Genomic DNA, 24,817 nt, shown 5'->3' on the forward strand with positions numbered 1-24,817 from the left:
TAAAGGGATTGATATGAAAGCATATACAGTGTTGAATTACGTCAAGAAGAGATAATGTTGATTAAGGTTATGCACATGATTATCAGTTGAAATGGAGCAGATGGAAAACTAAGTAAAAAATGACATGATTTGGGAACACCTCTCAGAACCTGGGGCCGAAAGGGGAAGACTGGGTGGAAGCATGAGGAAGCTTTTTAGGGCTTTTATTTTTGTGGAGTCCAGCAGAAAAGTATCCTGGAGGCATAGAGTCAGGTGAAGAGAGAGTGGGAATTGTCATGGTCTCAGATTTCAGTTTTCATGAATATATTTATGCATAACACATAACATTGTCAATGCTGTTATGTTTTGTCTGTTGTTTTCCAAGTCTTATGTTTAGGAAACCAGAAGGAGAGGGGTTCGCCAGCTTCAGCTGGAATGTCAGTTTGTTGTGTGATGAGTGATGGAAGTAAGAGGATGTATGGTGCAATCATAGAACAGAGGCCATAAGTCTCTAAGTATGAATGCCTCACAGAAAGAAGGCAGAAACCTGAACCAGGACGAGAGGTTCTGTGTCTGATGATCCAAGGGGACCAGAAGGACCTTTCCCAGTGACACCAGGAGATCTAGTACACGTTTGAGTGTTCCGGAGGAAGTGGGATCAACCGAGGAGAGAAGGACCCTATGAGGTGGCCAAAGCAACAAGAACGGCCGTCCAAGTGAAAAGAAGCCAGACGTGGTACCATCTGAACCACTGCAGCTGAGTCCCAACAGAGAGAAGGATACAACCATATAGAGATGAGGACACAGAGGATGCTGACTCACCAGGAGGGAGCCTGGAGGGAGCAGGAGTAGCGGAAACGATTGATTCACCAGGGAGGAGCCAAGAAAACAGCAAATCAAGTGAAAGCCAAAATGTGACAGGTGCACCGACTAATGCACCCAGAAGAGGAGGAGAGGCCTCACAAGGAACAGAATGAGAACATTTCTTCCCTAAAATTGAAACCCTTCCAGATGGAAGCTAAGTCCTGCCTGAGGAGGGAGCCTCAGGTGAAGAAAGAGGAGGAAAAGTCCTGCAAGCTGAAGAAAATGGGGGTTTCCCCACAATTGACTTTTCAGCTCTTGAATGGTCTCCTTTAGATAATTGATGTTAGAACAACAAAAGAATAATGACATTGACATAACAGAAGTAACAGTGAATGATAGTATAGAAACAACAGACTAATGCACAATCAAGACGTATGGTGGAAGCAGGAAGAGAAGAAAGGAATTAGCCGAACAATCCAAAAAGACTGACAAGGTTAGAATCTCTGTTCCACCTCAACTTATAACAGACGCAGGAGAACTGAAGTCTATCTCAATCATAAGGATCAAACCCTTACTGGAGATGGCCCTCTGTGGATGGACACATCACCAAACAAAGGGACAAGTCGTTTGGGACCCGAAAGGATGTGACCTGACATTAATCAAAGAGAAAGACGAGAGGGTGCTCATCATGAATCAGATTGAACCAGTTGAAGGTGAAGAATTAATAGTTGAAATAACAAGAACAACAGTGACCGAAGGGAGTAGCACCACGGTCATTAAGATTGATCCTACCCCTGCACCTGAACAGGAAGAACCTGTGACAACAACAAGGGTGGCGGCTGCTGTGACGACCACAGTAGCTACCACTAGATGACATCGACTGCCCTTACCAAGCAGACCACCGTACCCACAAAGCAACCTGAGACATCAGTCAGGAGAGTTTTTTACTGACATTTGGAACTTTCTGATAAACTCTAATGATCTACCCCAAGATAAGAACATTGTAAAAGCGACAGAATTAGATATATCAGAATCAGAACCACTCAGGGACACCACACGAGAAGAAGTAGTGAAGAAGGAGTGATCTTTGAATTTTTAGATATATATATTGATGAATATATATGGTTTCCTTTAATTAAAGCTAGTTATGCCTTCTAAAAAACTAGGTTAATTTCAAAAACATGTTAGGTAACAGAGGGTATTCTGGTTACAAGTGTCTATGGACCATGTCCTTAATCTTCTTAACAAAGGTTGGTATCATTGATATCACTTTATTAGAGAGGTGTCTGCGAGGGAGGATCATGTTGAAATGCTTAAATTTAGAATGATGTTGTGTCAATTTTCTTTTATAACTGCATGTAGGTCTTTGATTTTCTCATATTCAATTTATTATTATATTCATTGTATTATCTTTTATTTTTTATACCAAATTAGATCTTTTACTCTTATGAAAATTGGAGATGTTTGGTCTAGTTAGGTTTTCTTTAATGTTTCTAATTAGATCTTTTACTCTTATGAAAATTGGAGATGTTTGGTCTAGTTAGGTTTTCTTTAATGTTTCTGATTGGATCTTTTACTCCTATTTCACATTGGAGATGTTTGGTCTAGTTGGTTTATATGCTTCACTTTGTTTTTATTTTTTGTATTTTCTTGTTTATCATAGGTATTCTCATTTACTATCCCAAAGTCTTATTTGTATCATTTATGTGGCTAATTAGCCCCAGAGGGGGGATTGTAGGAGTAACATGAGACACATGGATAACATATAAAGACATAAGACAGCTGAACATTAAAGTAACGAACCACATGTTCACGTTGATCATGAGACTGTGATAATAGAGATCTACTAAGGGACGTCCTGGCCCTCTTATTTTCTCCATTGTGCTGACAGACTGACCAGACACATGGGCACCTAGGGCACTTGGAGACACTAGACTTATAGTCTACCCATTCCACTAAAAGCACACATACCAGAGAAATATGCCTAAGGCAACTGGACACTAATGATAGAAGAGACACATAGTCTGACAATTCCAATAAGCACACATACCAGAGAAATATGCCTAAGGCAACTGGATACTAATGATAGAAGAGACACATAGTCTGCCAATTCCAATAAACACACATACCAGAGAACATGCTGAGGCATTGAGTTAATTACAGGGCTAAGTCATAGGCCTATAGGATAGATGGACATATATTATTTTTAAGACAAGCATGGGTCTGGTCACTATTATAATCGAACTGAAAGCAGATATGGGCGTTATTGGGTGTGAACAAGTAGGAAGCCTGAACTAAAAAGATAATGATGGCAGGAAGAATTAGGGGAAGTATGCTTATTTGCATATGGGGTGGACCCATATGCTATTTGTGTATAAATGTTGGAACCGGGGCTGGGAAGCGGTGGGTGTTCTGCGGGACATTCCGGCTTGCAATACAAATTGTATTAAAAAAGTCTAATTGATTTCACAAGTTCTTACGAGTGTTATATTTCTGAGATGATTTTCCACGACACACGCGGCAAGGTAATCTTAAGCAGAAGCAGGGAGATGGAGAGGAGCAGCTGGCTGCTGGATGGGTGAGCCTGCTGGAGTTGTTATGCCAAGATACAGTGTTCTGGAGATAACAGACACACATACAGACACACAAACAGCCGTTCAGAGCCTCAGCTTCAACATAGCAGCTTCAACATAGCAGGGAGGAAATTAAAAACATGTATTTGTATGACATTCAAACGGATGCGGCGTGTGCCAAGAGCGTCGAAAGAGCAAACTGGAACAAACCTGCATAACACTTGGTCCTCTCTCTCTGCACTTTGAGGGTCGTTAAAGGTTGAGTGGAGAGAGACACTCCATCTTCATCATCACTGGGAGTAAAACAGTCATCAGGCATGCCTATAACAGCTGTTTATCAGCAGACCTAGCTTCTAGCTCCGAGCTTCAGCCAGGGCTCATCCCTTGCTGATCTCCCTCTCTTTTTCCTCCCCTCTCGCTCTCTCTCTCTCAAAGTATGCCAGGCCCAGTGATTAAACACAGCCTCTTGCCAGTGTTAGACTGAGGTGTTTTTCAGGTGGCTCTCTACTGTCAACATCAGGTCAATAACAAAGGCCCAGTCTGGGTTTGTGTGCTGAAGTAACACCGCATGACCTTACTATGACCTTGTCTTTCTAAATGACAGAATCAGAACTTACCACTGCTTAAAGAGAGTATCTCAAACTTAGACATTCTTCCAATGGTTCATGAGCCCTTATTTCCAATGCGTCTCCATTTGTCTGTCCTCAATGTGGAAAGCTGCAAAGTACAAAGAGCAAGAAACCCTGATGGTGTCTAACATGATTATTTTACATCTATTGAGTAGCATACTTGTGTCATTACTGTGCTAACTCAAATCTACAGGACTATAGTATCAGCATACCATCTCTGTGCTTCCTAAGGATAAGTGATTGTTTTAACTGAGTGGGAATCTGTTCCACCCCATTCCTGCATGTATGTTCCCACCAGAGGCAGACCAAGGCCAGTTCAGATCGTGTCTGTGGTCGGTGAAGTTGTTCCAAAGATAATGGGCCTAACCTGGGTGGCCTAGGTCTCTATTCCATTCATGCCTGCTGTGGACCTCAGCATGCCTGTCATGTCACCTGACTGCTCCAGTCATATGATCTGGCTCAAGCTGTGTTGCTGTACAAGATGTGTTGCTGTAGTTGGATTGTTGAGAAATAAGTATTTATGCTAAATTGCTATAGGAACATGTTCCTACTACCTAGGCAAATGTAGCCATTGTATCCTACTATATCCAGTGTACAAAATAAACAAACATTCTAACTATTTCAAACTTTAATTATTTTCAAATTGTACAAAAAAAATACAAAACCCCATCCAATGCCTATAAACACCATACAAACTAGACAAACAAACAAAAATAACACACCACATATATTTAGAAAGAAGGCTTTACAGCATAGAGAACAGTTCGGAAAAGACTAATCAAAGTATTACACTCCATTTCCAAAGCTGTACAAACCATTAACATTTCCCTTAAGATTGCCCATGTACTATAAGACTGAGGTAGCCTAAAAAAACATAGACAGATGAAAACTAAAACAAAGAGAGAATGGCTGCACTGCTGTCCAGTCTAGCTTAGGGATAGATAGAGGATACCTAATGTCCTTCTTTAGGAGACCCAAAACCTCCAGCATCAATTTACATAGATTTACTCTCCTCTCACGACAAAGTCTCAGCATTTAAGAGGATATTCCCCAACTGAAGCGTGCCTCTGCCTCTGTGTGCCTTCCTTCTGGATAAGTAACTATTTATTACATCCCTGGGTATGAGTGGTTTAAACAGATCCATGTTCTGCATCCTCTGTGTATTTTACAAATCATTGCCTAGTCATGAATCCTAACTGAAGCTAAGCCTGCTGATAGGAACACTTGGCACACCTTTCTCACATTGGACTGTATAAGACCCTCTTTCTACAAAACCTACAACATTCAACTGTCTTAAGTGGGGACAAATTCAACCTATCGTAGAGTATTTCTCTTACTCAATCAAAACACATGGCATCAAGAGAGGAAAGGGGGGAATAAAGCAGTGAGCTATTATAAATACAGAATCATTTTTCAAACAAGAACATTGTTAATCTGTGAATGTCCTTGGATGAAGCCAGATATGCCACCATTTTGAAAGCCCTGCCCACACAAGCTCCCATTGCCTTCCTGAGCTCACAGTGGACAGAATATTGTTACAATGTTTTTGTACCTTTACCAGATCGTCTGAACATTATTGACACTGGAAGTCGTACAAGCTGTATTCAGGAAAGGTTTCTTTTCCTTGGAGGTATGCCTTCCTCTCCTCCTCATTCCCCTTCCCTTCCTACGCAACCCCTAAGTCTGTCTGTCTCTGTCTACCTGTTTGTCTGTCCACTGTGAGCTCGTCCAGCATGCCAAACACAGATCCTCTCCTAACTCAAGCACCAAGGCCTATCCGCCAAAGGTAAAGACCCCAATGAAAGCATAAATGGGTTAGGAAAGCGGAGACAAGCTACAAAATACATTATAAACACATATAAAACTGTCAATATACACCCATTTAAGAAGGAAAAAATTAATTAATTAAATCTGTACAGAATGATTAAATACAGTGATCAATATACATTCCTGTGCATGGAGACCAATGATTCACTTGTATTAAGAACATAAAATATAAACAAATATGACATATTTGATTTGAAACCTAACTACATGTCAAGACGCAGAGATCCAGCACCAGCTGTTCTATGTTCTATTTGATGTTACACATCATTTTGCATTTACTGCTTGTGTATCTTACAAAAATATCCACATCTGGAGTTTAAAGGTGAGAAGGGTAGGAGAAGACAGAAGGGTTCTTTGTGATGTTAGCCACCGAATTGAGCAGTCAGCTACTGTTTATTAGCTAAGAGGGAGAAGTGTCTGTTGGTCCAACGGGAAGTTCTGCTTCCTCCCAGAGTGGGGGACAGAGACAGATGGGAGGAGTTGCCATGGCATCGAACCTGTGGGCACTTCCTGCCCCTTGAGAGCAGATGGGGGACCCTGTTAGTCCCTGAACCAATGAGTGGGAGGACCTGAGATGGAGGAGACTCACTCCCTCACAGCAAAAACACGGAACGAGCCACCCTCTGGATTGCTCTTACTGCAAAAGAGAAGTGAGAGATGGTTACATTGAGCATTCATTCATGAACTCAAACAGTTAACCAGTGTCCTTTCAACTCATTACTAAGATAAAATTACATAAATCTAAAAATAACTAAAATAATATAAATATTGCTGTCAAGTCAGTCAGTTGTTTTGTGGATCCAATTTATTTTTGTCATTGTTCGTGTGTGGCTCCAATTCAAGGCAGCCTGTTGCTCATGACATCCTACAGTAAGAGTAGCGTAATCACAGTGGTCATATCTGGAAACATGACTCAAACACTGGCTCATTGTTAGCCATGCTGTTATAGTGACTGATCTTTCCAACAACCACTATTGACTACTGTGCTGGGCCTGACGGCTTTGTTATTAATTCATTAGTGGAAAGGCCTTGAAGGCCTGCCAATCTCAGTAATGTCAGGATGATGCCCGTCCCATTGGCATCAGATTGGCTGCAATTACCTGCATAGGGAAGCACTGAGTCAGCCGCCGACAGCTTTTCCATCCCGGGGTAAATGGATAGGCTGTGATTATTTCCTCCTTAATAAAGAACCGTCCACCCAACCAGCTACATGTACGCCCCACTTCCTAACAGCTGGGTCCTCACTTGGACAGAAGTCAACCTCTGGATCAGTCTCTATCACACCAGGGGCTGACTGTTGATAGCCATGGTTGTAATACCATACTGTTCCCTGTCACTGACAGCCCATGTCCTCACTCACACTAAGGTTAATGTGAGGCTCCCAGTGAGGGGGCCCTTGATTTCAGCAATAGATTTCACTGTACTCTAGCTCAGCTGATTTTGGCCATGCAGCACTTTGCACACTCCATTGAATATCCGGGTAAAGTAAGCAAAGAGTTCATGTGTGGGCCGTCCGCACACTAAACCACACCATTACTCTTGCACGCCTGTGTGCCAAACATGGACTTGGCGCCAATGGCTTCCGTGCTTGAGCCCTAGACCTCTGTCTGACAGGGGAGGGGTGTGCGAAGGAAGGGTAGGGAGAGGGCAGGGAAGGGTATTTTACAGGGGAAGAGGAGGGTAGAGCAGGCACCCACCTCTCTGACTGGATGCCGTTCTTCAGGACGCCAACATAACTCTTCTTCTTATCCAGGGCCAGGACGTCCACGTAGCCCCCACCGGCTTGGATCACCCCGGCATGGGTGGCTGCTCGGCAGATACTGGAGCGCTGAGGGAGGGGGGATCAGAAGAGAGGGTTCAATATACCTCTCATGATATCAGATACAGCAATCATGGCTTATTATTCCATTTCACTATATCAGTAAAGCTTCTTGTATTAGGTACAGTGCAGGCACATACAGTGCACAGAGCCACACCAAATACAGTCAATGTATTAGTTTCCAGAGCATTCCATTTGTACAAATCCTGTACATGTACACATGCATGACATTAGCAAGGCCGAAGCCAGGCACATCATTATCAGGATGTAAACTGCTGCCCCACTCTGGATTACAGATGACAGACAGCAGCAGAGAGCTGTACACTCCACACATGGTTCCGAGGCAGAGCATGATGCCTCCTGTCCCCAGACTGAGTCTGGCTCCAGTGTGTCAGACCCTGGGTCCTTATCACTAACCTGGAAGCTCATTCATCATATTCCATCACACTAGTCTAGCCTAACACAGGCCACATTCTCTGGTGTCTGGTGAACCGGACTGGTGTCTGGGGACTTCTGTCATGTCAATATAGGCCTGTACTTCTCCTTCTGCTGTGTTTTGCTCAGTGTTGGCGCTGTAAGTGTTAAAGTGTTAGAATCAGGCTCTGCCCTGACAAAATACAGTCATTAGGCCCTGTTTGAGATCTCTGGGAAACTGATGTGTCCAGTTGGACTACATCTAAGTGAAATAATGTTGGGGGAAAACAAGAGTCAACAAGTTCATTCGAGGCAAGAACACTTAAAACATCAACTTCATGTAACTGGGTCAATTTAGGTCCAAAATGGTTCCCAGGGGAGCATCATTATTTGTTTCACTCCTTTCATCCACTGCAGTCTCACATTAGCTTACACGTGCAATTTGCAACTTAAGCCAGAGGTGATTTGGTGATATGGCGTCTCTCCAATGGCATATTATTCTCTATATAGTGCATTCCTTGTCACTAGAGCCGTATGTGTCTCTGGCTAAAGGTAGCGCTCTGTATGGAGTATAGTGTATCATTTGAGATTTGCCCTTGGGTCATTAGGAAGTGATAGAGGTGATCTGACAGGAACTTAGGTGATGTGACAATAATGGAGGTGACAGTGTGTCCCACTGCTCCTCCCTCTCTGAGACTGGTCCTAAAGCCCTCTCCTGACACAGTCTCATGCCTCAGACCTCAGGCCTCAGGCATGCAATCTCTGGGCCAGTTATGAGTCAGTTAGTCAGCCAGCCAGGGCTGAGCAGCTGTGTGTGGTCGAACCCAGCACTGGGAGAGACATTACTGGCGACCATTACCAGGCCTGCATCACCAGTGCTCCCATTCCAACTGTGTTCACACTGCTATTCAGAAGTTGCTCGTGGTCGCCTCAGGCCACAGTCTCTTAAGTGCTCAACGGGGCTAGACCGCACTCATCTGCTGTCCAACATAAATCAGGTCAGTGTTCCAGTCAGATACAGCTCTCTGGGGAGCAGACACACTGAGGTGTATCTGTCTGGCAGGCCCAGTGGGGCCAAACTTTTTGTCCTCTGTCAGTATGACCTCTCAGCCTTTCAACATGGTCAGGAGGACAGGACAGGCATGGTGAGGCCCTTCTGGTATACCCAGTGACTAGGTCCAGTACTTACCTCTGTGTAGAAGCTGTTCCCAACCACCGGAGCCCAGTAGGATGGCTCGTTCTTGCAGTTGGCCGGACAGAACACTCTGAGGGAGACACACATTGAGAATGCATTATTATTGACAAATACAATTGAATGGGCAGACCTATGGTTTATGTTGCAACAATGAGAAATGCAGGATTTATGCAAGAATTTGCCATTTAGCTAAATGTAATGTATGTCATGTTATGAATAACCCTGACACATTTTCCGTAGAACTTCTGTAGAACAGAGGAAAGACTGAGGCTTCCTTCTAGCAGAGTCTGCATGTTTAGGAGATTCCAGTGGTTTTGTACTGAAGGTTTAAAGAATTTGGCCCAGAGCAGGAATCTGACTCTAATTAGATTTTGCTTACAAAGCAAGGCCCTTAATTCACAAGTCATCACTTCTTGTTGTGCGTGTGAAACATGGTGGGGGGAGAGGAGCTAGGCACCTTGGGCAGTTGGAGTAGGGCTTCTTGAAGGGGCAGATCTCCGCCACTGTTGCATAGCAGTCCACTGATTGTTCTGTGGCACAGAGAGGAGACATACGCCATCAACAGCTGAAAAAGTCATCAGGTGAAGAAGCTAAAAACAAGGGTTTGCATGCTCCACTTATTCTGGAAAAAGTTTGACTTACTTTCCACTTTGGACACCACAAATGCATTGCCGGCTTTGTATTTACTGTCAAGAGATCAAAGCCAGGCATTAGAAGACCATTACATTTCAGGAAATCATTAATTTCACAAACCCTGAATGAGCATAGCAGGCAGAATGACGACAGAAAATAAAGACTACCAGAAATATCTACCTGAATGACTCAATGCCGTTCTTTGTTGCCTTGACGAAGAATGGCAACTTGTCTTTCCTTGTAGTGTCCACCAGACCACCATTGTTATTGATGATGCCATAGTGCATAGCAGCACGACAGATACTTGATTGCTGGAAAAATAGAAACAGAATCCTTAGAAACACATTCAGACATACAAACTGTATAGTGTGAAATGTTGGACTTCAGTGTGAGACTCACCACATCATAGAAGAGCGTCCCCCACACTTTCCCTTTCTTGTTCTGGCAGTTAGCAGGGCAGGTGAATCTGTTGCAGGTTGCTCCCTTGCACTTGTCACGCATTTTGGTCTCACACTTGATGTTTTGGGCTGTGGGAGACAAATCAATTACTGGTCAATTAGGGATTTCAGTGGCATTCCTTCCCAAACAGTGCATTCAAACAGTCAACTTTGAAAGCCCCCAAACACGATTCCCACTAGTCAAACTCACCCAGGAAAGTACTGGTGGGAGCCTTGGGAGCGGAGGGCTTGTTGGGAGCAGCAGGCTTGGGTTTGGGTCTGGGGACAGGCTTGGCGGTGGTGCGGGGTGACATGGGAATCTGAGCTTTCTCCACCTCGTTCATGTCCTCAGTCTCAGAACGCTGAGAGTCTCCCTTGAAGCAGAGGTTGTCCCTGCAGCTTCCTCCGTAGCTAGGAGGGCACTGGGAGCATGGGCGGCCATGTTGGTAAGGGGCCTCTCCGATCCAGTTTCCCCTGGGGAGGAGGAACGAGCACAGTGGTCAGGATGACTGGCTGGAAACTAATCAGCACTCAGCCGTCACGGCACATGGCCTAGTAATTATTCACGTGTTCTTTGCACATTATCACACACTCTTAAAACCCTGAGTCCAGCTGGATAATGAAAACACACACGCTGTCCCTCTGGAAATTAAATGAGGTCGGTCTGGAACATTCTGCTTAGGACCTGTTTCTCTTTCCCTTTCCTTTATTATTTTTGTATTTGAACTTCTGCTGGAATTTCAGAATTTGCTTCAATGTGTCATGAAATACTTCTTAGACAGACACTTTAACGGTAACATTAGACAGACAAATTCATACCCTGACATGTGCCCTCAAAAGCATTTGGTATTAGGTAAACACCCCATGTGGTGGTAAGAAGTATGTAAAATAGAACACTGGAGATGTGATGTGTGAATGAGTGGGGAAATGAGAGTAACGTTAGTGAGTTGGTCTTACTTGGGGGAGTAGTTACAGACGAGGTAAACAGCATTCTCCCAGATCTCCCCCCACACGTTCATCCTGGGACACACGTGCACTGCACACCCCACACGACTAGTGGTGGCCCAGACCAGCTGCAGATAAGACAACACTTCCATTAACATTGTTATAATAAAAGGACATTCGCATTGCTGACTCATTGTTCTTTCTATGACCACACATCCATCTCCACTGATACAGTTCCTCAGCTCCACATAAAAGTGCAGACAACTCTACGAGCTAAAACTATTTGATATGGAGCCCTGCAGCCTTTGAAAGGGCCTGTCATGGGTGGCTATCGAGGTCAGAGAAAGAGCCTCACAGACACATTAGTAGGAAGCACAATGTCACTGTAGACCTCTCTCCTTTTCTCACTCATCTCTCTCGCCCCTCACAGATCCCTCATTCCTGCCACAGGAAGTGGCTCCCATGCTGGGGTGTTGGAGGCAGATTGATGGGGCCACAGGGGCCCTTAGAAGAGGCTACTCTTTCATTCGGCCCCAGTCAGAGGGAGATAGACGTCGAATGTGACCACAGTTTGTTTCCTGCGACATTCTGTGATCATTCTCATGATCCAGTTTAATAATGTAAATAAATGATACTGGCAGTGGCTCGGACTGAACAAAGACAACTCTGGACAGGCCCACTTCCTCTGTCAATATGGAGAGGTAGTTAAATCAAATCAAAGTTTATTGGTCACATGCACAAGGTACAGTGAAATGCTTGCTTGCTAACTCTCCTCAACAATGCAGTACAATAACAGTATCAATCAAAATTCAAACACCAAATACAAAAGTGAAAAATAACAAGTATTATAGTAATACAGTTTTTTTTTAACTACTTAAATGTAAAGCTACAGGCATCACCTATGAATTTGACAGCCAGGCAGAGAGCCAGGCAGTCCTAGCTTGTTACATGACTCCAATACCACACTTTCCCCCTGTACCCCTAATTCTCCTTCCTCTTTCTCTCTCTCTGACTCTCACTCCTCCCCCCTCTCTTTCAGGAATGTGTTTCCCTTTCCTGGGCCAGTGAGAGGCCACAGGCAGTATTGACTTAGAGACAATGACTCAGCATAGACACCACACTGCTACACCACTACAGCATACACAGAGATGTGATGATGAGGGCTGGAGCCTGTGGTAAAGTTCTGTGTCATCCCAGAGAGAGAGACTGTGAGGATACTGACCCGGAGGGGCTAGCATAACCTAGCTTAGCAGTGTTATGGTAGGGATTGGACCCCAACTATGCTACGCTAGTATTTCTAGAAAATGAAAGACAGAAACAAGGAGAGGGTGTTCAGACTTGGCATTGTTCCACGCATTCCATCTTCAAAGGAATCCAGGTCAAACACAGATGATTGGTGTGTCTGGGAAGTGTTTCCAGATGCTAGTGACCTGGTTTCCCATGTGAGGTATGCAGATGCAGGAGGATGGGTCAGGCTGTTTTCACAAATCCATCCCAGCTACAAAGTAAAGTCTATGAGGAGAGGAGGCCAATTCTCCCTCTCTATCCCCCCTTGTCCCTCTCTTCCCCTCGGTTTATTCCTCTTTCTTCCACTTTGTTGCACCCTTTCTGATGTGATGGTTTAATGGTCCTGAGGCAAGCACATATCTTCCTCTGTCACTACACTACTGTGCCCCCATGTGGTCCTATGGTAACCACACTGTTTAAGGCACTCCCCCTGTTTTTAGTTCATGGACACCCATTGAAGAGGCTGCAGGTAACACGTTGTTTTTACACAGGACCTGAATACCTGCAGCAGCATCACCTTTAAAAGTCACGTGCTGTCCATTATATACTGATGGTAGAAAGGAGACATATGACCTTGAACACTGCACAGGCTCATACACAGATCATCTATATTAGTTCAAAGGAAACCTGTAAAAATACAATTTAATATGGAATTAGATCCAAATGTGGTTTGCTGTTCATGGAGGAACTGTTGAGGGAAGTACTCATGAACTCAAAGCTCCAAATTCAGAACCCCCACCCCCTTTCTCCCCCAGCCAAGACTCACCTGGGTGTAGTGGGTGCACATGGGCCCTGAGCAGCGGTCGGGACACCAGGGATTGCACTCATGTTGGTAGGGGTAGGTGTAGTCCTTCACCTCATCATACCAGGCCTGGACGTGGTAGGCCGGGGAGCGGTACCTGCAGACACAGAGGGAGCAGCATCAGCCTCAGCAGCACAGAGAGCTCATACAGGAGGACCTCCAGTTGCCAGGGCCACATGAGGGATATCTGAGGGGGCTGCCAGGTGCTTTGGCTGGGCTTGAGACGCACTGCACCAGCCTCCCCTCAGGCCTCCACTGATTAGTCCGGTTCTGACCCAGCAGACACACAGACACACTCACAGTCTGTTTCCCTCCAACACTGGGGAACTCGAGCCATGCTGAGAAAAAATTACAAAAACTAAACATGGCTCCACAGCCTGTCGAATCAATTATGGCCCTTTATTGTAAACATCTCTTTTTACGGTATTGAAAAGTGCTGAGACTACAAAATCGCAGTGGAGAGGGAGAAAAACAGCCCTGGCTGTTGCTGGCATCAGAAGAGAGAGAAATGGAGCGGGGGAGAGAGGGAGAGAGGGGGGCTGTGAGAGCCCAAGCGAGCGGATTCCTGGAATGGCACCTGCTGAGGGAGCCCTCCACTGTCATACACAAAGAGCCCCACTGTCAGGCTGTAATGATCTGAACACACTAACAAACACACAGCACAAATACATACACTGAGTATACCCAACATTATGAATACCTTCCTAATATTAATTTGCACTCCACCCCCCCTTTGCCCTCAGAACAGCCTCAATTTGTCAGGGCATGAATTCTACAAGGTGTAGAAAGCTTTTCACAAGGATGCTGGCCCATGTTTTTAAATGTTTAATTTGAGTCATTTAGCAGACGCTCTTGTCCAGAGCAACACACAGTTAATGCATTCATCTTAAGATAGTTACTGTAGATGGGACAGCCACATATCACACAAATAGAACGTTTTTTTCAATAACAGTTATCAGTAGAGTCAGAGCTAGAAGGAGAGGTGGAGTGTGTATGTGGGGGGGGTCACATTTTTTGTCGGGGGGGGGGGGGGGGGGGGGTCGAGGTGAGGAGGAGGATTATTTAAGATACTGTTTGAAGAGCCTAAAATATTATTTTGTGTCAGCGCAATTGAGACCTAGACAAAATCAGTGGATTCATTTCTCTCTTAAGACATGGTTTAAGGTAGTTAAGCAAAGTCATTTAGACAGAGGTCAAACTGCTGAGTTGGCCCGCATACGACCCCAGCTTCATCCCTGCAACTCAGGACAGCAGATTTAAACAGTGGATGCAGAAAGGCATCACATCATTCAGTACATTTATAAGGAATGGGAACCTAGAGAACTTCCAGGACCTAAGTAAAAAACATGGCTTGGATAAACAATATTTTTACAGATACCTACAAGTTCGACAGGGAGATAAAAGTGATTGACCCTCGAACACCTCAAAAATGTATCTAAGTATTCACTAACGCATACAACTTGGGGAGTATCAAAAAAACTATTTCCAATCTTTACTTGGGTATTCAATCCTCAAAGAAACAATCTACAAACTATATTAAACAGAAATGGGAGGAGGAACTTAACATTGAAATAACTGATGAAACATGGTTGAACATATTAGAGACTCAACAAAGCTCCACCAACTCAAGATCATGGAGAGAATTCTGTTGGAAGAATGTTATACGTTTCTTCATAACACCTAAACTGAAATCAAAACAGACTGGCTCACTACACCCTTGTTGGAGAGAATGCGGGCTATCAAGGGTGGATCACTCTCATATATTTTGGTCCTGCCCCGCAATCGAAACAAACTGAGGAGAGATAAGATCTAACATTGGAAAGATAATGGGTTTTGACATAGAACAAACATTCATTTATTTGTACTTGGGTGAAATACCTGATAACTTACACACTAGAGAAAAGTACCGGTTGAAGGTCCTACTGGCAGCCAGTAAAAAGTCTGTCACTAGGAAATGGCTGCAAAAAGACCCTCCCACCGTGACACAATGGATAGATATTGTAGAAGAAATACACCATATGGAGCGTATGACCTTTGCTTTAAGAACTCAACAGGAGAGAGGTCAGGAATACTGGGAAAAATGGGTTTCGTACTTGAAAATTGTCTAAATCGAAGATGATGTCAATGTAACTAATCTGATGAACGTATGATGCACGCTGTAACTGCCAGATCTTTGTTGTTGTTCTTTTACTTTATTTGTACTTTCTTTGTGTTCCTAAATAAAAACCTAAATAACAATTGAAAAAAGATACTGTTTGAAGAGGTAGGGTTTCAGATGTTTTGGGAAGATGGGCAGGGACTCTGCTGTCCTAGCTTCAGGGGGAAGCTGGTTCCACCACTGGGGTGCCAGGACAGAGAAGAGCTTGGACTGGGCTGAGCGGGAGCTGCACTCCCCTAGGCATCCAAAAGTTGGCTAGATGTGATTTGGGTGGTGGACCATTCTTGATACACACGAGAAACTGTTGAGTATGAAAAAAACAGCAGCGTTGTAGTTCTTGACACAAAGCGGTGCGCCTGGTACCTACTACCATACCCCATTCAAAGTCACTTAAATCTTTTGCCTTGCTCATTCACCCTCTGAATGGCACACATACACAATCTATGTCTTAATTGTCTCAAGGCTTAAAAATCCTTCTTTAACCTGTCTCCTCCCCTTCATCTACGCTGATTGAAGTGGATTTAACAAGTGACATCAATAAGGGATCATAGTTTTCACCTGGTCAGTCTGTCATGGAAAGAGCAGATGTTCGTAATGTTTTGTTCACTCAGTGTACATCCACACACAACAGCCACACTACAGACTCACATAGACTCAGTAGCAGACAGCATAAAGCACAAAGAGTGTGTGTGTGTGTGTGTGTGTGTGTGAAGTGTACATGTGTGTATGCATTCGTGTGTGTGTCATATTGTCTTACCTGCCCCAGTGAACAGCGAGGTTCTGACCGATGGACATGAGCAGGTCCTTAGGTCCATGTTCCCACTGGCATGCCTCTGCCCAGTGAGTGGCTGACCTCTCCAGCTCATCATCCCAGACCTGGAAACACACAAATAACACTGTTAGAACAAAGTCGTAACACTAAAACTCACACATTTCAGTAACATTAATGACAGCAAAGGGGTCCACACTGTGACACACTCAAACATATGATCAGTGAACAGTGAGACAGACCCATCAAAACTACCTGCATCCATGACCATCACCACAGCGAGACTTACCCCAGCTGCTTTAATATCAGGCCACCAGGTAGATCGCCTCCATATAATAATGCTCCTCCTGTCTCCTCATTGCTACCTACCTAACCACTAGCTACCTTAGTAGGCCTCTGCTCTCCCTCTTCCTTCCCAGGGAGCTGAAATTGATCTGGATACAAGTAAAACATTAGCTTTAGCCCAGGAAATGTGAGTGGAGCAGCGCCTGGCCCCGCTCCACTACAAATCCCCAGCAATCACAGCTGAATTAGGCATATTTCCCGAGCAGGTTTCGCTCTCTACCCGTGGAAAAGAGGGTGGAAAGGGGGATGTACCTCATCTCTGCCACCACTACCACTAGGATATGGGGGAGGAGGGGGCGGAGGGGATTGGTACAGTGTGGCGCCTCACAGTGTCTCTCCTCAGTACATTTCCAGGCCCTTGGTGGTCACCACCACACATACAAATACATACACATACATATGCATGCCCATGACCATGCCAGCTCGGCTATACCCCCAGTCCTGTCCTCAGAACCAAGCTTGTTGGCTGAGGCCTGGCAGAGAACAGAAGAGCAGGGCAGAGGGAGACTTCATGGCCCTTCCTCTCCTGCCAGACCACACCACAGTTACACAGACAAGGCATCACACTTTCAGTACTACATCTGTACTACATCAACACCCCCCCCCCCCGAGTCTGTCCATCTAAACTATATTAACCTTAACCTCAGCACACCCTCTTACCCAGTCACCACATTCCATAAACACTATCCCTCTCAATAACATTCAGTGCTCTCTCTTCTCCACAGTCCCCTTCCCACTCTATCCATCCCTCCTTCATGTAGCACTCTGTTTCTTCTCCACTGTCCTCCCCTGGCCTACCCTGTCCTCATTCACCCCTCTCTGCAGTGTCTGACTCCCAGCAGGTAAAGTAGAGTCAGTGTAATTATCCTCCCAGTAAGCCAGCTCCTCTCCAGGCTGCCAGTAGTTGACTACCATGAGCTCATCTTTTCCAGGAGAGAAGATTGTTGTAGTGTTGGGTTCTAGCTTGAAACATACTTATTCATGTTACCATACTAGAACTTATTGATTACTTTACATGTATAATGAATGTATATGTTGGGGATCAAAGTAGGGTGGATAGAACCTAGGCGTAGGGAAAGTTACTGAGTGAGACAAGGGGGAGTGCAGAAAGTTTACATTCTGTCAAAACATGGTATTGTTAAATATCATGGCTCCTAAGGAGGGAGGCAAAGGGAAAACAGTCTGGTTTCAGTCACTGATAAGGTAGGACAGTTGCGGACCAGGGTGAGGAAGTCGGCCCGAGGTCAGGTCAGATGAATTGAGAAGGAACAGTCCTATTACACACATATACTTCCACACCCAGGAAGGTTCTAGCATCAGGCAGGGCCATGACTACATCAGTGAGAGGAACCAATTAAGTTCCTGACTAGCAACAGAGATGTATTGGCTGTCTAGATGTGCAAGGAGTTGACTGCGCCTAGTAGGAAAGCATAAATATTTGTTCTTGTGTAATCATGTCTTTGTCTTTGCAGCTGTATGAACCAGTGGTGAATAAACTTGGTTTGAGCTTTTTACTCTGTTTGTTCAGAACCTAACAGTAGTAAAACCAAAACCCTCCCACTGAAAGTGGAGCCTATAAACAATCACCTACATTATATCACTGTCTCATAAACACAAGACCCTGGTATTTCCTGAGCAACAGAGACTGATGCTGACATTTACCTCCATCTCTGTACTATCTAGTAATAATACATTAGTGGGTGCTTATATTTGTCCTATTTCACACGTGTCAATTGGAAATGTGCTTTTTGCCTATCCCAACTGGGGGGGGGGTCACGGCCAGGGTCAGCCAATATGAATGGCAACCCTGGAGCGATTAGGGATTTTTCACCTTAGTACCCGCAAAACACCAATCTCAACGTCAACAGTGAAGAGGTGACTCTTGGATGCTGGCCTTCTAGGCAGAGTTCCTCTGTCCAGTGTCTGTGTTCTTTTGCCCATCTTAATCTTTTATTTTTATTGGCCAGTCTGAGATATGGCTTTTTCTTTGCAACTCTGCTTAGAAGGCCAGCATCCCGGAGTCGCCTCTTCACTGTTGACGTTAAGACTGGTGTTTTGCGGATAATATTTAATGAAGCTGCCAGTTAAGGGCTTGTGAGGCATCTGTTTCTCAAACTAGACACTCTAATGTACTTGTCCTCTTGCTCAGTTGTGCACCGGGGCCTCCTACCCCTCTTTCTATTCTGGTTAGAGCCAGTTTGCGCTGTTCTGTGAAGGGATTAGTACACAGCGTTGTACGAGATCTTCAGTTTCTTGGCAATTTCTCGCATGGAATAGCCTTACTTTCTCAGAACATGAATAGACTGACGAGTTTCAGAAGAAAGTTATTTGTTTCTGGCCATTTTGAGCCTGTAATTAAACCCCCAAATGCTGATGCTTCAGATACTCAACTAATCTAAAGAAGGCCAGTTTTATTGCTTCTTTAATTAGAACAACAGTTTTCAGCTGTGCTAACATAATTGCAAAAGGGTTTTCTAATGATCAATTAGCCTTTCAAAATGATAAACTTGGATTAGCTAACACAACGTGCCATTGGAACACAGGAGTGATGGTTGCTGATAATGGGCCTCTGTACGCCTATGTAGATATTCCATAAAAAATCTGCCGTTTCCAGCTACAACAGTCATTTACAACATTAACAATATCTACACTGTATTTCTGATCAATTTGATGTTATTTTGATGGACAAAAAAGTTGCTTTTCTTTCAAAAACAAGGACATTTCTAAGTGACCCCAAACTTTTGAACGGTAGTGTACATTTCAGGATTGAATTTCTCACCATGTACTCCATGTTGGATGCGGTGGGGTAGACTTGTCCCCTCAGTTTGTTGTGCAGTTGTAGAATCTCCCCGCGGTCTGTCCACTGGATGGCCCGTCGGGTCCTACTGCCCGCTGTGTTATCGGTGCTGTTCTGGTCATGCTGGTACCGGCTCAGTAGCTGCCGCAGCTCATTGGAGTCGGGCAGGAAGAGGGCAGCTCCTTCCCTGGCAGAGAGGACCAGGAGGTTGAGGGCGAGGGTGAGGGCTGAGAGCCAGCGGGGCATGGCAGCAGTCATCTCCGGTCTCTGGGACGGGTATCTGGGCGTCTGTGTCTAGGGCTCTGGGTAGGCAGACTACAGTGGGCAGCCTTGTGTGAGCTCTGGTCCTGAGCGCAGCAGAGACAATGCTGTTGGGAGAAAACACACTGTGAGCCCGCCAGCCAACAAAGCAGGCTACAGAGCAAAGCACATGGCCAGACAGACGACTGAACTAATGCAAGAGAACCCTGTTTTTTTCCATAGGAAACTGTACTAGAGGTATTGCTCAATTTTAATTGAGGCATTTTCACTGGTTGCAATACATCAGTCCGGAAATGATATCACAGCAGATCTCACCACATTGAGAACAAGTTGCATAACTATTACCACAAGAACAAGGTGGAGTCCCGAGAGATTTTGCAACAATTATCCACAGTACTGTAGTATTCACAGGTGAGGCAATTAAATGAGTGGTATTACTCCATGTCCAAGGATACACTCTCTCTACAAGGCTTTCAGTAGTCAGACAATATCTCATCAGTTTAATCTCCACATTGTACCTGATCATCTTCAGCTTGGCCAAATCCTTTCAAAGCTCTTTTCAGCTCTATCATAATTCAGCAATTAGCTGGGGATATCCTTTCAGATCCATAATAATGACAAATTGTAATCTTACATCGATTGCTCAACACAGTGACTAAGGAAATTCACATTGTTAATTAGTTTCTTCTTTTGTCGGAGTCTTACTCAGCCCCTTTGGAACTATGATCTATCAGTAAACATGACTGCAGATATTTCATTAAAGCCATCAATTGTCCTTAATGACCCTGTATTCGAGAGTGATATATAATCTGGGTGGAAAGAGAGTAATCAGTCAGGTTCACTCTCCCGGGCAAAGAAGTCCATCATCTCTGACCTCTCTCTGATCCTCCTCTGGCTGACCTGCAAAATCACAATCTAAAACAGTAGATGGAGAAGGGAAGAACTACAGCAGAAAAGGTTATTAGTTAATGAGAAAATGATGGATAGAGAGATGAAAATAGAGGGAGAGAAAGCCAAATAAAGAGAGAGGGGGGAAGAGACAGATGCAGAGTTCTATACTAAAACAGAACATTTTAGTATGAATATGAGGTAGTGTGTGGTTCTCATCCTCCTTTGCCACAACACACAGGGCTCACAGGGCACAAGGCAGGCTCCCAGCCTCAGCCACAACCCCATTGGCCAGGAGAAGACAAACAGCAGGGCTACTAAATCAGCCGGCAGGAGAAGGCATGGCGGAGAGGGAGAGAGAAGGAAAGAGAGAGCGCAGTCATAGCACTGCTCCCTGCATCCTTCAATTCCTCCTCTCTCTCTCTCTCAGCCTGGAACGGCGGCTTGAGGTCTGACGGCCGGTCTGTGTCAACACACTGTCACGGAGCCAAGCAGCCACAGCCAGCGATGGGAGCCAGCCGGCTGGCCTGAGGCAGCCCAACCATCCCACCATACCCCTCCTCTGGCCCTCTCTTTGTGTCCCTGCCTACCTTCTCACACCAAACCTACACCAGCCTTCATTTCTGGGCCTTTCTCATCATTCTCATGAATGTTATACCTGAGTGACAGACAGAGCAGCCAGCCACACACACACACACTGGCCACCCTGCCTACATATACAGGAGCTGGTGGGCTTTCACCTGGTGGCTCTGCAGTAGCTCTTCTGTCCTATACTGCCCCCAATGTCAAACCCAGAAGTGTCACACATCAACACAACTCCCCTTGGACAAGTTGACAACACATGCTCTGAGGTAAACCTGACTCAAAACAGCTATATTGTTGATATAAGCTATGTTGCACAGTTTTCATTAAATTGCTTTCTAGGAATTGACACCTGGGATTGACATTATTGCACAGAAGTGGAAATGTGGACAGTGATGATGGCTGGAGCACTGCACTTGCATGTGTTATAACAATGTTCAAGACAATATTGAAACGTTTAGTATTTCATGACAGGCTAATTCATTTATAACAGCATTGATGAAAGAAAATGTATTTAAACAAACAAATGTTAACATATTCTTATCAAATCTTTACATTATAAAACGTTTGAACTCAGTGGCACCCAAAATCATAGAATTACATGGTGAATAGATGGTGCAGAATACATGTGATTAAATGTAGAAAAACATGCTAACCTCAATCACTGGCAATTATCGGCAATTATCCAAAAGCTTCTGCACCGGTTGAGTATTTCCCGTTTGCTAAATTGGTGCTGAAGTGGAGCTGTACTCGTTGGCTGCGGTCCTAGAGGGCAGAGTAACTTTGTGACTTTTGATTAACTTTACCACGGCATCGCAGTGCTTTATATAGAGACCCCGCTGAACGAGTGAAGAGGGAAACAAATCTTAACGCTTCTTTCTTTAGTCACTCCCACAGCTCCCTCCTCAAGAAGGCTATGTTCTTGGCAAGCATCCTGCGCTCTGACGATTGATGTCGAAAGGAAAACACAAAGTATGTAATTCACTACGAACCAGAGCAATCGAAATGCGTAATAGAGTTTTGTATAACTTTTCTGTTTCTTTTCCAATCCAAAAGCTTTGCCAGAGTTTCTTCAAGACAGTTTTATCGATAATTACCATTAGCCTATCAAAGATTATTGCATGATTGTATATCATTATAGTCGGATACATGCAAATATAATTAATAATTCCACATACGATATTATAATTTGTTTATTTTGATAGTGAATGTAATTTGTGTATAACTGTATTACTATTAATAATTCTCTTTATAGGTGTATTATAATATCCTTCATATGATATGATAGCTGGTATGATATCAGTTTATGGTTGAACAACTATTCACTTGTTGGCCTTTTATTTTGACGCCTTGCTTTGATGCCACTCAAGGAATGCCATGACAGAATGTCCTCTTTTCATAGCAGAGTGGAGGGGCAGTTTGATTTACAAGGGTTCTGTTTTAGAACCAAACAGGAATGAAGAATAGGTGGTGCTCTTACTACACTCGTCTCTCTTCACTTTGCACACATGTGCAAACACTTCATTCACATCTGTACCAAGTACCCAGCTTGTCAGAGCAGTCTCTTTATCTCCCTCCCTCTGGTACAGCTCAGCATTGTCTCTGTGAGGATGACTTAACCCATGGGGAATTCACATTTCTACCCCCAGGTATGGAGACCAAGACTCCCATCAGAGTGGGAATCCAAGGTGGAACTTTACACATACTGTGATTCACACACTGCATCACTGGCACACCAACCTCTACATCACACTCCACATGTAAAGTATAGCATACATGCCTACATCTTCTATACTGACCCAGACCTGTGGATGTAAAGGCATGGTAGTACTCCATCATGATCTGACTGTCATCTAAACACACAGCCACATGGGACCACAGAGGGAGATGAAAAAGAGATGTCAGCTGGCCTTCATTTGACTCAGCAGCAGCACATGAAAGATGCACTAACAAACATGTTACATAGAAGAAACACAAGTTTATGACACTTGGCACGGGGGGTCCCGCCAGACATGGATTAGGGTTGGCACAGTAACACAGAGAAGCAGAGACTTCATGTGCGGCTGAGAAGATGGTTCATCATGTTGTCGCTATTATTTACCTAGCAGAAGAAAAGCCAGCTGCACAGTGACCTAATAGCTAAAAATGTTCTACCCATAATTCCTCCATAAAGTTGATATTGCTCTGAGACATTTAGGTTGTGAATTTCACAAGGAATTAATCTTCTCAAAAGGGATTTGAAAATGACTTGAGAATTCTGCTCCATTAACAAAGTCTCTCTCCAATCCTCCACCAGAGCCAAGACAAAGCAAAAGTCTCAGATCAAACCCAGACCACTGATAAATGACCATTTGTAAATGATCCGACTGAGAAACGATTTGTTCAAAAGACTTTTACCAGAATCCACATTTTATTGCACACAGGTATAATAAACCAGTGAGAGACATCAGAAAGCTGTTGCAGTGGCTTTTATGCGTTTCTGGGCTTGTCAGTCTTGCACATACACTGAGTGGACAAAACATTAAGAATACCTTCCTAATGTTGAGTGGCACCCCCTTTTGCCCTCAGAACAGCCTTAATTCATCAGGGCATGGACTCTACAAGGTGTAGAAAGCGTTCCACAGGGATGCTGTCCCATGTTGACTCCAATGCTTACCACAGCTGTTCAGTTGGCTGGATGTTCTTTGGGTGGTGGACCATTCTTGATACACACGAGAAACTGTTGAGCGTTAACCCAGCAGCGTTGGGAGTTCTTTACACAAATCGTTGCGCCTGGCACATCCTACCATAACCCTTTCAAAGGCACTTAAATATTTTGTCTTGCTCATTCACCCTCTGAATGGCACAGAATCCGTCTCAATTGTCTCAAGGCTTAAAAACGCTTCTTTAACTTGTCTCCTCCCCTTCATCTACACTGACTGAAGTGGATTTAACAAGTGAGATCAATTATGGATTATAGCCTTCACCTAGATTCACCTGGTCATTCTATGTCCTGGAAAGAGCAGGTGTTCTTAGTGTTTTGTATACTCAATGTACATGTATGTAAGTCTTATGCCCATATTATTAACAAATCTCCCGTCGTTATAGTAGTTCTGGGACGCTTGCCTAAAATAAGTCATGGGTTTCAGGTCTTCCATGTTTGATGTAGGAGCTCCATGGACTAATATTCTGTCTGGAGATGGACCTGCTTTCATTTCCTCTTGATGGTTTTTAAAAACAACAAATAATTCCTTCACCTGTCCTGAAAGAATTTCCCAAAGAAGGTACCCTGTCCTACTTCTCCTACCCTTCAGAGGGAAGCCTTGACCCCCTAGCCTCCCATGATTGGCTTGCAGTGCCAGTGCTGCAAAGCTGGAAATATCTACATCCTCCACCACCCTCTTGCTAAGAAACCAGCACATATACTGTATTTACATTACTCCTCAATCATACAAATGTTTGCTGTACCGCTCTGATAAGGCCAAAATAAACAACATTAAGGTAACCACAGTAACATTACTGGTTAGCAGCAGTGAGAGACGGGGAACACTTAATCTGGTGATTTACCTTTTTCTGTGTGAAACCCCTCTCTGTTGGCCTTTAAGAGGCCACAGTGTGTGCAACTGGCTGAAGGCCTCTTCTTTTTTACTCAAATCACCCGAGAAACCCTCAGTGAAACTCAGCAGTTTAAACA

General features: G+C 44.3%; 1 protein-coding gene across 1 annotated transcript; it reads right to left on the reverse strand.

The window, feature by feature from the left end:
- Window positions 1–4,595: 4,595 nt before the first annotated feature.
- Window positions 4,596–21,978, reverse strand: LOC120047082 (cysteine-rich secretory protein LCCL domain-containing 2-like). Its single transcript, XM_038992630.1, has 13 exons — window positions 21,801–21,978; window positions 19,396–19,781; window positions 16,260–16,378; window positions 13,309–13,441; window positions 11,268–11,383; window positions 10,522–10,784; window positions 10,273–10,400; window positions 10,054–10,184; window positions 9,883–9,926; window positions 9,698–9,770; window positions 9,235–9,310; window positions 7,510–7,640; window positions 4,596–6,449 (listed from the first exon to the last, which is right to left on the reverse strand). The coding sequence occupies exons 2-13, from the start codon at window positions 19,669–19,671 to the stop codon at window positions 6,398–6,400; spliced, it is 1,542 nt and encodes a 513-aa protein (XP_038848558.1). The 5' UTR covers window positions 19,672–19,781; window positions 21,801–21,978; the 3' UTR covers window positions 4,596–6,397.
- Window positions 21,979–24,817: the final 2,839 nt, after the last annotated feature.

The sequence above is a fragment of the Salvelinus namaycush genome, chromosome 1 (genome assembly GCF_016432855.1).
Source record: "Salvelinus namaycush isolate Seneca chromosome 1, SaNama_1.0, whole genome shotgun sequence".
NCBI classification, from domain to species: Eukaryota; Metazoa; Chordata; class Actinopteri; order Salmoniformes; family Salmonidae; genus Salvelinus; species Salvelinus namaycush.